The sequence below is a fragment of the Ruditapes philippinarum genome, unplaced genomic scaffold, assembly GCF_026571515.1.
Source record: "Ruditapes philippinarum isolate M1 unplaced genomic scaffold, ASM2657151v2 ctg8115_1_1_1_1, whole genome shotgun sequence".
Lineage (NCBI taxonomy): Eukaryota > Metazoa > Mollusca > Bivalvia > Venerida > Veneridae > Ruditapes > Ruditapes philippinarum.
Window position 1 is genome coordinate 1 of NW_026866878.1, and position 13,812 is coordinate 13,812.

At 31.0% G+C, this 13,812-nt stretch overlaps 1 protein-coding gene across 1 annotated transcript; it reads left to right on the plus strand.

Annotated features, from left to right (window-relative positions):
- Positions 1 to 2,633: 2,633 nt before the first annotated feature.
- On the plus strand, positions 2,634 to 11,601 carry LOC132734106 (collagen alpha-6(VI) chain-like). The gene is made up of 4 exons (XM_060720826.1): positions 2,634 to 2,667; positions 5,872 to 6,134; positions 6,514 to 6,955; positions 7,983 to 11,601. The coding sequence occupies exons 1-4, from the start codon at positions 2,634 to 2,636 to the stop codon at positions 8,735 to 8,737; spliced, it is 1,494 nt and encodes a 497-aa protein (XP_060576809.1). The 3' UTR covers positions 8,738 to 11,601.
- The last annotated feature ends 2,211 nt before the right edge of the window (positions 11,602 to 13,812 follow it).

Below are 13,812 nucleotides of genomic sequence, written 5' to 3' on the forward strand. Positions count from 1 at the left end.
CAAAAGCCATTTGACCTATTCCAATGCAAATTCGATTTTGTACAACTAGAGAGGGTCTTATTTGCACATGAAAAGGCCTAAAGCCCTAACCCAAGTAATATGTCCAGGAGATTTCCGCATGGCTTGGTCATATTTTGCACCGGCGATTTGTTCTTTCTCTATGTAAATTTCGGGAAGAAACATCATATTCACGAGTCTACCATTCAAAAACCATTTGATCAATTCCGTTGCAAATTTGATTTTGTACAACTTGAGGGGGTCTTCTTTGCACATGATAAGGCTTAAAGCCCTAACCCAAGGAACACGTCCATGAGATCTCCGCATGGCTAGGTCACTTGTATAGATTTGAACATAATGTACTGAGGACAATAACCGCGTGATAAAATTTCACCTATCAAATGAAGTCCTAAAAACTCAAAGCGACTTTTCAAAGTATTAAAGAAAGCTGATATAGTGCATTTTAATAAACATGATTAATATTGCATCCCACTTAGGGAGATAGATCAAAATATTCACCAGATATAAGTGATGTCAATCGATGAGATTTATATGACAAGGATGAACATTATGGGGTTATTATATATCATTGAGTACAATACTGACTTCTATTGGACGGGCACACAGCTGTCATACCTATATTTAACTAGGCGCAAGCCGAGTCTGATAATATATTTTGCAGCTGTGTACAAGCACAATAGGAATGTATTGTACTCAGAAACATAAAATGGTTTCATACCACCATTGTTTTACTGAAATTTGATGCGTCAATTGCAATAAAGATTTGTCGATTCTTTTTTAATCTGAAAATAATAACGAGACTGGGCGAATAATGATATGCATTTTAAATATTGGACTCTGAAAATAAGAACGTGACTATATAGGGTACGATTTGCATTTGATATGGGACTTTTGTTATATTTTGCCCTCTGGAAATGAAAACGAGGCTTAACTGGTAAGATTGCATTCAAATAATGCCATTTACATTGTATTTGAAAATTATGTTATTCAACAGCTGAATGTTAAATGGATATATTTCGTAAGGTGTGAAATAGTGTGTTCGGTCACCAGCAGAGCCATGTGAAATCTATTTTGTTTTACCGAAAAAAATCAGTATTAAAAAAGATGTTTTAATACGAAAGTCCGGCATGCTCGTGATGGACGTTCGGTTAAGTCAGTGACCTGAAAAGTTATGTTACCTTGTGGCAATATGGATTATTAACATAATTATGACGGCACATAGGGCTGTATAACAAATAAATCATGTAAGGTATAGTACAAATTTATAACATACGATCTCCAGTTCTATTATCCTCCATACTGAATTTTCAATGTTGTTGTATCAAAATCTTAAAAGCACTGCTCGACTTGCTATTAAAGAATACATTTCAAGGAATGACAAAGAAGGAAACCTCTCTTTTTATAGTTCCAAAAATATTACATTTTTATTTATTTTTTTCTCTTTGTATGTGTGATATTTTCTTTACTGCTGTCACGATCTCAAGACATTGTATAGTTGATAAAGTGAATTTATATAATTTATATATAAAGGAAGTTGAATTCGTGGAGTTGAAATCGTAAAACCTTTCAAAGCGGGAATTTCTATAATTAAAGTCATGCTTTCATAAAGATGAAATTATGAATTCAGTAAGTTGAAATGAAACCTTTAACTCAAAAGTTACAATCATGTATTCCGGAAGTGAGAAGGATAGATTCTTAAAGTAAAAATGTATTTACCGGTCCTTCGTTTGTCTCTTTAGTAGGATGTCTGATTTAAGCATTTTTCTGTGAAATGCAATCGGTTTGATTGAGCCTCTTCATGGACGTTACTGTTAAGTGAAAATTACCGTCCACGCCCGTAGCACCGGTTTAAGCAGAATTCAATATTAAAATTTTAAATGGTAAAGTATTGAATTTAGAAACATACGCAGATGTGTTCATTTGTCGGTTATCATGGAACCTTCAATGTGACACAGTAGTGCATTCCATGAAAAGCGGCGTATGGTCCCCATACAACAGAAACCGTGTGCCTTAAACGTGAAAACAATGGACGGACCAAAAAAAAGAAACGAATTTTAAAAGGGGAGAAGAGATAATGAAGTCTGCATATCACGGATAAGATGTCAAAAGACGAGATTAAAAAGCAGGCAGCATATCCTAAAGATTATTCAAGTAGGAATATTGGAACCAAGCGTATCGAAATAGCCAAATAGTTGAAACTAAAAAATACCACAAAGCAATGATGTCGTATTGAACGATCTTTAAAGATCGGTAATATATCTGATAGCATGTACACGGCGACTTTTTACAGCCTCCACACGGCACAAACGACGCTAATGCAAACTACAACTTATGTGGAAATAATTGTTCAATTCTATATCATTATTTTACCTAATTACAGGCAATTCCGTAACCAACACGTTTCTTTGGATTTTAGAATTTATAGTATTGATTAATATGCTAAATTATAATGTAGAATGTATCCTATTATATTTAAACTATTTTTTTCAAGAGATTTTAGGATGGAAGTCCAGGTCTTTTGACAAAATGTTGCTTGAACTAAAAGTTTAAAATAGCCAATTTATAGAATCTGAAAATAAATTATATGATGTTCTAATAAACATAAACATTCAAGTATGACACCGGATGACCGGAATAACCAGCCCAATGGTAAATGTGTACAGCGAAAATGAAATTATGATGAGTATCCACTGAACAGCTTCACGAGAGCCAGATAGTTCCGTAAGTGACAACAATCAGTGTAACATTTTACATTCAATCTATCTACTTATTTCTTACATTTAGATCTGAATACCACCATATATGTTTCGCTTTCATTGTTATTTGGATTTCCCGATAAAGCATTTTTTAGCCATGCCATCAAACCGGTTTTTACAGAAAGTCATTAGAATTAGAAGTATCAAATTTTCGTTTTCCGTAAAAGTAAAACGAATTTTTGATTTTTGTTAGAAAAAAAATATTTAAGTTAATTTGAAACAAGTAAACTGAAAATAAAAGACCCAATTTTAAATGGGCAACATTGTTTTGCCAGTTTACCTGCTGGGTAAATGGAAAACGCTGTTTTTTGTTCAGATTCTCGAGATCGTGAAAATTACGTTGTACTTAGTATTAGTTTTCCAGCAGTCAAACTTAAAAAAACGCATCGCTTTCAAAATAGTTAAAGATCACCGATGATGGGCTGTTTGAAAAATCACGAGAAGGTGATTATATGTTAGTGATCGTCAGATCCCAATGTGTAGTGGTATGTAGGAGCTGATTTAATCAGATTGTTTTTTTTACATTTTTCTAGCTTAATACACATGTTTCAAAAGATATTCTATTTTTTATTTATTTACCACTGTCAGAAACATAAAAAAATACAAATTGGCTCGTAATGACGATATCAAAATAACGCAACACTTTCATATGTAAAGTGGCATATATAAAATCAAAAAAGTAGTTTTCCGTGAGTGATTTATGACTAATATCAGGCGTCATCAAACATGAAGCACCAATAAAAGCCCACTGAGTACATAGATATATTTAAGACGTTACAAGCGTTGTATTGCAATTACCGATCACTTATAACTCCAAATTATTTAGGATTTCATTTTCTTCTTTAAAAGATAAAACTCTCAAATATCTTTACGCTAATTCATGTGTATACAATTGTAACACATTTGTCATTCTAATTAATTGATTAATTTTATTCCACTTTTTTATCTAACAAAATGAAAATAGTATAAAATGAAGGCAATTTCTTCTAATCAGCTTTAACTATTATATGAGATGATTTTAAAGAGCTTAGGGAGAAAACTTGGTTGTGCAAAGAATTTCTGGTGGCTGTAAAATACAATACTGTCTCAACTTGATATACTGTAAGGTATTCTTACCCTAATGCACCTTAATGTATTATTCATGAGTTTTTTTTTTAAAAATTTGGATTTAAAATCAATTAAAATTCCTGTAGTGTTTGCCGTTTACAAATTATCTATAAAAAGTTCAACTTCGTTTTTGTTTTATTTTTATTCTAAAATTATGAATAATGAAAGGTTCATTATTTTAACAGGAAGTGACACAAATCATTATTTAGTAGAAAACTAAAAATGTTCATGAAAGAAAAAACACATATTGTATTTGATTTGAAATTTTGGTAATGATTGCCCTCAAATTCTATATGTTATACAATGGAAAAGACATTGTTCAATCTGGAAAAAAAACATAACATGTTATGTAATTAAAATGTATTAAAATTCTAAAAACTCTTTAGGATTGGTATTAATCATTTCTTGACTTGTCAAGAGTTAAAGTTTATGACCAGGAAGAGTAATACAAAACCTTGACAAACATAGAATTAAAAATCCGCAATTTCCGCATGATAAAATTTCGACTATATTAGCGTCTACGATATTTGATACCGTCGTTTGTCATTGAAGTATTGATTTAATGTAAAGTAAAAGTATTAAATTCATAAATGAGACGGTCATGATATCAAGAAATAAAGAATTGCATTCTTTAACTATTCAGTTCAAATAAAGTATAATTCATTCAAAGCTCTCAGTGGAGATATATTGTATTGTATCGTATTGATTATAACTTGTTTTTATTATTAAACAAGTTCGTACAAAATAGACATGAGAAGTTCATTTTTTTCAAGTTGTGTTATTATTTGGATCTTGCTTAAAAGGGGTTTTTCCAAAGCAGGCCGTGTTTTACCTGTGTATGGGGACGGGAGGCGGGTCAATTCCCATAAAGCATGTGGGTGGAAAGATATAGAAAGGGTATCTGTTGAAACGGATTCAGGTCCCGCTTGTTTAAATAATTGGGGAAAAAAGCGTCTGGTTTAACCGATCTGAAGCATGCAATACCCATCCCAAAACGATGGAACATAGTCCAACACCCTCAAATTCCCGGAATTGAAATGCAGAATTTTATAAAAGGGGGATGTTGTGAAGAAAGTAGGTTTATATTGTTTGTTTATTTGCCTTCTTTCTTTATGTATTCAATCGATTTTACCATTAAAGTTTAATTGAATGTATTCTTCTAACCTAAAGTTAAAAGGTTTTAGAAATTAATAAAAAAGGTTTTAGAAGTTAATATTTTACATTGTTTCTTGCAAATTTAGTCATAGATATTATAAAGCAAGAAACAATAAGTTTACCACATTGATATTTCTTTTCATAGATGGTAATTAGTATGTAAACCTTATTCACTTTTTAGTAAAATCTAAGGTTACATTCGTTGTAATTCCAATGATCAGTTTTTCCATATTACATTAAATGAGGATATTATACAAAGTTGTCAATTTGGTGAGTATAATTATAATGAATTTTGTTAAAAAATATGTAGCTATATTGGACCTTTTACAGTGTAAGAATACACAAAAATCAATAGTGTGCTCAATAATTTATAATTAATATCATTTTTTTTTATTTTATTCTTTATTTCACACTACTATGTTTTGATGTTTTAACAGATATTTGTTACTTCGAGTACAATATAGATTAGCTATGGATTTTTTGGACTGAAAATGAAAAACGAGACTGGAAGGACTACAATAGTGATTTGATATGGATGTGATAGACCCGGAAAATGAAAACAAGGTTAAATGGAGAACAATAGTGTTTTTGTGTTGCTTTAGTGGAGTCGTAAAGTAAAAAACGCCAACTAATATAACGTCAAATAAATAATAAATAATATAATTATATTGGGAAATCATATGGTACATACGCTGAAAGTTCATTGCTAACATTTTATAGGGTTTGAAATAAAGAAGGAAATGGGACCAAGTTTTGCAACAAGCCCTCAATTCGAGTTGTATGGAATAAACAAACATTGCTCACACAAATTTTAAACATGTTTACTTTATTTCAGCAAAACCAACTAAAGAAGAACCAAATGGTGTAAACAGTTGCCATGACGTGTGCAATTGGTCATCATGGGGACCATGGAGTGATTGTACCATTTCCTGTGGTGGTGGTGGATTGCAACAAAGACAAAGACGCTTGTGTTGTTTAAAGGAATGCGGGGGATTTGAACGTTGTGCAACACAATGTCACATAGAGGACGCAAATTATGTTCAGGAGCGTGTATGTGGAGAAGTGTGTTTAAATAGTGGAACATTAAATCGTGATAGTGTTGGGTGCCAATGCCTTAATAGAACCTTTGGTCATTGCTGCGAGGAATGTAAGTCTGAAAAATATAAATACAAATTCCAAATTACAGTTTCTAATTTGTTTAAGAATTTTGCAAATAATGATTGTGTTTCCTGAAATAAAAAATGATTTTTTTTTGTGTTGATGTATTTGACTAACGCAACAATATGCGGTAAATATCTGTATTATAACAACACAAAGAAGACAAAACAGGAGTGTTTTACTGGGGAACTTTTAAATCCTAGCAAACGTTTTCATCTGATAATTTATTTCAGTGTGTTCGGGATTAATAGAGTTGGTTTGCTTTGCAAATTTATGTAATTATAATTCTTTCACAATTCATATGAACGTCTGTTTTCAGTATTACCGGGCTGTACACCTTGTCCTACGGACGTCATATTTGTACTTGATTCTTCTGTCAGTCAAACAGAAAAACAATTCCATTGCTCAGCTAGAATTTGTAACAAAGTTCGTCGAGAAAGTAAATATAAGTACGGACGAATTCCAGATTGCTGTTATAACATACTCTACTGAAGAAAAATTAGAAATCACTTTCAACCAGTCGGTTAGCAAATCTGTCTTGCAAAGCTTAATCCAGAATATTAGGTTCCGGCCTGGAGCCACATTTACCAATAGAGGGTTAAAGTCTGCTATGGAGGTAGCAAGAAAAAGCGAAAGGCGTAAAGGAATGGTAACATTAACGTATGCATTTGTTCTAACAGATGGTATGTCTAACAATCGAAAGGAAACAAGAATAGCTGCGAGGGAATTGAGAAATGCTGAGGTTCACGTTGTGGTTATAGGTATACACATTTACTTTTGTACTTTTTCACCGACTTTAACGAGCCGCTAAATACCTGCTCATGGCGGTAAATATGCTTGTTACGGCATATATATTTATTACGGGGTTTATAATCCTTAAAGTTAAAGATATGACAATGACAACTTGTACAAAGTAATCAATCGCTGAATTCGACTTTAAAATTGCTATAATAATTGTTGGTAACATTTTGTGCTGATGTCTTATCGCTTGACCATAGCTAACAGTGATGTCTAACTGCCGTTACTAAGTTCACCTGCCGGAAACCTAACACCATTCATGTCAGCATACGCATTTGCATAGAGATCCAATAGGCTTACTTTATAAAAGGTACTACTTCGTATCATCAGCGCTTTGTTACTGTTTTGATCATGGAAATTTATCGCTGCGGGAAGTTTGCTAATGAAGTGGACATTTAATAGGCTGACAAAGCATTGTATATGTATTGGAGTGACATTATTTGTAACCTTCTACAGATTTTCAAAACATGTACTTTCAAGATAAATTGTAGATATTTATGTATTTTTACTTATTTATTACACAATATGAGTTTGTATCCGTTTTTTCGTAAACCAGAAGAAGTGAACAAGGATGTGCAAGATTCATTATTTTACTGGTCAAATTATACTAAGTTCATAATAATTCCTACATTTCTTTTCAAAAGGGTTTGACTACAGTTTAGTTAGTCGGGCTTTTAGATAAAGGAGTATAAAGTGTTTAACAGTTACTATGTTTTTTAGACTGATAACAGATATTTATGTTCGTTAATCTATGGAAAGAAATATAAAGTGACCGATAGCAACCCATTTATATATCTGTAAATGTGAGCAACTTTAACAAATGGAGAAATAAAAGCATAGTTTGGTAGTTTGATGAATTTCGCGAACAGTATTAGTAGAATTGATAACTATATCAGAGAATGTTTAGACTATGTTAAGATTAATTTTTACTTTTATTTGAGCAGTTTCAAACTTGAATTTATTTGTTGAATATATTTTGCTTTATTTCAGGAATAGGGAAACAGGTTTCTCATCAAGAACTTGTCGACATCGCTTCTCCGGGTGATGAATTTAGTCCATCGTACGTATTCTCTGTCGGAGATTTTAATGCATTAGACACGTTGCTGAAACAACTTGTACAGGTAACATGTGACGACTGTAAATCTGTCAGTCATTTGTCGGACATTGTCTTTCTCCTGGACGAAGGCAATGAAATGACCGAAGTAGAGTTTCAAATTTCTTTGGATGTTATGACATCCATTGTCCAGAGGACTGGGCATATTAATGAACAAAATGGTCAAAGGGTCGGCCTGGTCCGACTCGGAAACACGTTGAAGAGGGAAATAGAATTTTCTAGGAACCTTTCCCAAAGTAATCTCATATTAGCAATCCAGACATTGTTCAGACAACCTGCTGTACTTTGTGAAAAAGATGAACAATGTACTGTTAAAAATATCACATCAGCAGTCAACAAAACTATAGACCATTTCTTTAACTTAAATGGACGAAGCAATGCCCGCAAGTTTTTGATCATTTTGTCTAATGGAAAATTTGAAAACGCTGAGATCGTCAGAGAGGAAATGATAAAAATAAAAGAATTGTCAGATTTTAAAGTATTCGTGATTGGTCCAGGAAGTGACGTAAACATGAATGGATTATTATCATTGGCTAAAGAAGCAAATCACGTGTATATCGTGCTTGAAAATGATGATACTTCAAAACTAGATATTATACAATCCGAGTTTTCTTACAACGTTTGTAAGTAGGTGGGATTTGATTTGTGAGATGCTGAAACAATGTGTTTTCATTCTGCACTATTTCATCTACTAATGTTCGACAATTCATAAAATCTATTCACGTGTATCATAAAAGTCTATATCATAATATAAAGATAATTGTAAATATTTTACTTTTTTATATGATTATACAACTATTATCACCATGCAGATGTAGATGATTTGCTTCAAGTACTTCTGAAAATTTCTGAATGTTGATTTTCAAAACATCTAAAGCATCTAAAAATAGAAATAACTTTGAACCACTTCTCCTACTGAACTAATTGAGGATGATCACCAAACTTTGTCTGTAGCATTGTTATAAGTCTTTTGTCAAATTTGCTCATACTAATTAGATTGGCCCCTCTTTGGGGCCGCTAAAGTTAAAAATGGAATAAACTTTAATCATCTTCCTGTACTGAACTAATTGATGGATGATCACCAAACTTTGTCAGTAGCATCTTAGGTAGCCTTTTCTCATTTTGATCATAATATTATCTTGATCGGCTCCTTTAAGGGGCCGCTTAAGTTTAAAATAAAAAAAACTTAACACGTTTTTGTACTGAGCTCATTGATGGATGATCACCAAACTTTATCGGTAGCATTCATAGATGGTCTGTTATCAAATTTGTTCAAATTAATTTGATTGGCTTCGGTTAAGGGTCTCTAAAGCTAAAAATAGAAAAACCTTTTAACCACTTCTCTTGCTGAACTAATTGATGGATGATCACCAAAATTTGTCTGTAGCATTGTTAAGTAGGCTTTTATCCAATTTGCTCGTATTTGTTATTGGATCCTTTAAAGGGCTGCTAAAGCTAATATTAGAATAAACTTTAATCGGCCTTTTGTACTGAACTAATAGATCGATTATCACCAAAAATTTTCTGTAGCATTCCTAGGTAGCATTTTATCAAGTTGGCTCCTTTTTGTGGTCGCTAAAGCTAAAAATAGAAAAGCCTTAACACATTTTTGTACTAAACTAATTAATGGATGATCACCAAACTCTGTCTGTTGTATTCCTAGATGGTCTGTTGTCACATTTGTTCAAATTAATTTAATTGGTCCCTTTTAAGGCCTTCAAGGAATGTAAAAAAAGAAAATTTAACATCTTCTTTCACTGAATTAATTGATATTTAATAATATCCAAATTTTTGTCCCTAGCTTCATCTTCTTCTGCTGAATTAATTTGTGGAAAAGTTAGAAATTTGTTCAAATGATTATGCTGCATTATGTAAATATTATGTCATATTTTGTATTTTCAGGTTATGTCATTGTTAATTTATCCTAATCAATAACTAGTATATAGTTATATCTAATCCTGATAAAAAGAAATAATTTTGATAAGTCTTTAAGGTTTTCTTGACAACTAGGAAAGGGACATCTCTTGGTTAGTTATAACCAAGTTAGTTATAAGGACTATTTATTTTCTATATTTTAACAAGTATTAAAATATTCTGGTGAGGATTTTCTTTGTGTTTTTATTATTTACAGTATGAATAATATGTATTTTGAGTTTTGAACACATTCTCGGGGAACTTCTTTTTTGGACGTCTTTCAATAAGTTTCAGGGATATTCTATCCATAGAATAAGGCACGAATAAATGCGTTAAATATATTTAGATATTGTACTTACTTAAATCATTATTTATTTGAGATTTAATATTAGAAATAAGATAAGTTTACTATTAAGTATATTTTGATAACATAGAAGTCATTTCAAGATTGAAAATTACAGAATTACATTTATAGATTTGACAGATTAAACCTGAGAAACCTGTTTAGACCTCCTGAACCAATCCAAAGTTTGTTTCATTATTGTAAGGGAATCAATGCAAACAATAAGTCAATGTTTTATTGTTTATTGATTTCATTATGTTCATATCACTTTGTTTTGTATTTATTTGTTGTAAATCCTTGTTGTTATATTGAAAATACGCTTTTGTTTGCAAAATTATGATAATTTAGTAATTATGCTAAATCTTACATAACCTATTTAGAGGACATTCCATTATGGACAATTCTTATTGGTTGTTGAGATTTGCAACATCTTTTGAGTAATGAATAGGGATAAAGAATCTGTTCTCAACACACTTAGAACATATGGAACTTTAAAAGAAAGGAATTTCTAGGAATTTTCAGGAAAACAGGTAAAGTTTTTTGGCATTTTGTTAATAAATTCAATTTAATTATTTTCTTTCATATCTTTTGGCATTATTTATATTTAGCATAAATTTAGAAACTTAATTAATAGGTCAGATTTTTGGTAACTTGGACTTTGTCATTTTTATATTAATAAATAGTCTGATCGGTGGACCTGTTAGCCTCCCATTAGCCTGAACTGGTATTCTCCAGCTGAATAAGTTAGAATAACCACTTTCCCTGATTTTTTTCCATGCCTTAATATAATTTGTCATTTTTTTATTCTTTGTGCTGTTTTAGAATCAGTTTCAATCGTTTCTATTCAGAATCACATTTTGCAACATTTGTTATCATGCACTTGTTCAAAGTGAGTGTGCACTGTTTCATAATATCACTTTTCCACCCTGTATGTAAATTTGTTTTTTGTTTAAAGAGTTATCTTGTTTCTTGAGTACATTTCATCAAAACAATCTGTTATTTTTTCCTCTATATAGTTAAAGTTACTTTTCTTTCCTATTTCTATTGGAGAGTAAAATGATTCAACCTGAAACGTTAACTTTCTAATCAAGTTGTTTAGTATATATATGTTATCTGAAATAAATATCAACTTGTGGCTTCATCGTGACAAACAGTTTACATGTATATCAAAATACTAAGATTATGTAATTATCTAATGTTTAAGATGTGTAAAAAAGAAAGTCATAGCAAATTTTACCACAAATGTTTCAAAAAACTTCTTTAAGAATTCTTATGGCATTTTTATTATCGTTTTATATTTAATTTATTCCATTTTTGGAGTTGCTATATCAGTTTGTAATAGTGGCAATGAATTCAGCTGACTTACATCATCCACAAATTAATTTGAAATATTTCATCAATAAAAACGCTTGTTCTTAAATTTCGGCCATAATGGTCTCTTCTCTGATAAAAACCTTTTGAATTTTGCTCTTTCAAATTTATATTTAAAGTATACAGCACTTATAATGGGCTTGAAATTAAATTTTACATTTTTGTGAAATGTGGTAATTTTTCAAACTGAATTTAATTTGATCATACTTAAACCCTAAAATCCAGATTTTCTGGGAACATCATTTTTAATGATGTTCTAAAACGCATTGTTATTAATGTTCAGACTGAACTGTCCGAACGTAGAGATGTATTTTAAACGTTTTTGCTTATTTTGTATTTATTTTGATGATGTTTTGAAAATATCCAACAAACATTTGATTTTTTCAAAAATACTTCATTTAGAAAGGATCATCTTCACTTCATGTGCATGTGTATATATCGTTTATTTAATAATGATTCATATGGTAGTTATGCCGATATACAGTTGTAATATTAACGTTAATGAGATTCAATCTCTTTACGGGTCACATGCATTACAGTGTGCATTAGAATTATTTATACATCATTAAATGATGTTGCTAATGTTACTTAAATTCGCGCGGGATAATGTTTAATAAGTCTTCAATACCGATAAAAACGTTTTGAAATTTTAAGCTCTCTCGAAATTTTATATTTAATATACTCACTCTATTATGGGATACTTAGAAAATTAAATACTGTTAATACTCCTGTGTTATGTGAACAACTGAATGGTAAGTTTGATAAATTGGAAGTATAAGTTGATCATACTTTAAGAACGTAAACATCCAGATGGTTAGAGAGAAAATACATACAATGAGTAGAAAACATTTACGCCATAGTTATTAATTGTAGTACCGTACTTTTTTCCCAAATTATTAAACTCATCTTAAAGATATGATCGATTAACGCGCTATTTTTAAGAAGAATCAATCCTCATAGATGTATACGAATCTTCCTCCCTATGTTTCATAATCTTTTATTATTGATTGATTAAAATTAAAATGCTAAATGATTTGTAGAAAACATGTGAAATATTGCGCATATAAGCATAAACAAACTGGAATTTTGTTTTTCATACTTATTCACTTAATAGTTGCAAAAAATGAGAAACATTTTTCAGCTAGGTGGCCATTGAGCATCGTTTTTGCAACTGTAACAGGTCACAGCTAGAATTAGAAATTCTTTTGAGAGATAAAAATGATAACAATGTTTAGCTTATCTTATCTAATCGTACTGGAAAAGGTTATTTTCTGCAGATATCTTTAATACCTTGTAACAGCACATACAATAGAAGAGCGATAACTGAACCTACCCATTAATCCGTAATTGAGTGGTTAATTTGTCTACCTATTTGTAGAGCTGTTCAGTCTGCTAAATCGACAGGTAGATCTAACATAATTCTTGCAAGGCCAAAGAAAAGAAAAACATTCGGCCAATCAAATAGTGCGTACCATGAGATCTTTATACGTGTAAATGTTTTAACGGCATTCCTTTAAATAAAAAAATCAAATTTTAAAAGTTAGAAAATGAAAGAAAATGTATAAACATTATAAGATAATAAAATGGAGATATTCATGGTACATGGGATGTTGTGTATGTTTTATGAAAATTATGAAGATTATTGCTATGATCACTACCATTATTGTTTCTATTTTATATACCGTACACGTATTTCATTCCTGCATATGTTTCAATGTTTCAAGAAACAGATAAACCGTGTTGATGATGAACAAGTCAGACAACTGGTCTTGTCGAAGAGAGAGTGTAGGAAAAAAAGGAATTTTTACTGCCGATTGTAGAGATAAAGTTTTAATCCGCAGTAAAAATGTAGTTCCACAGTAAAGATATAGTTGTATTACACTACAGTACAGAGAATACTTAATGATTAATTTTATAAGATGAAGCGCTGTTTTTTTCTGCCTTGTGAATGTATATGGAAACTATTTTTATTTGTACCTTTATAGATATTTTATGCTATAAGTACACTTGTGCTAAGGATATGAAAATTGATACTAGTGAGAAACGGTATCAGTCAGAAATTATCATTTGTGATCCCC

Excerpts from the sequence above, each read along its gene's own strand:
- LOC132734106 (XM_060720826.1), top strand. The coding sequence starts at position 2,634 with ATGACACCGGATGACCGGAATAACCAGCCCAATG. Across the intron at positions 2,668-5,871 it reads CCGGAATAACCAGCCCAATG|CAAAACCAACTAAAGAAGAA; the intron begins GTAAATGTGTAC and ends ACTTTATTTCAG. Across the intron at positions 6,135-6,513 it reads GAACATTAAATCGTGATAGT|TATTACCGGGCTGTACACCT; the intron begins GTTGGGTGCCAA and ends GTCTGTTTTCAG.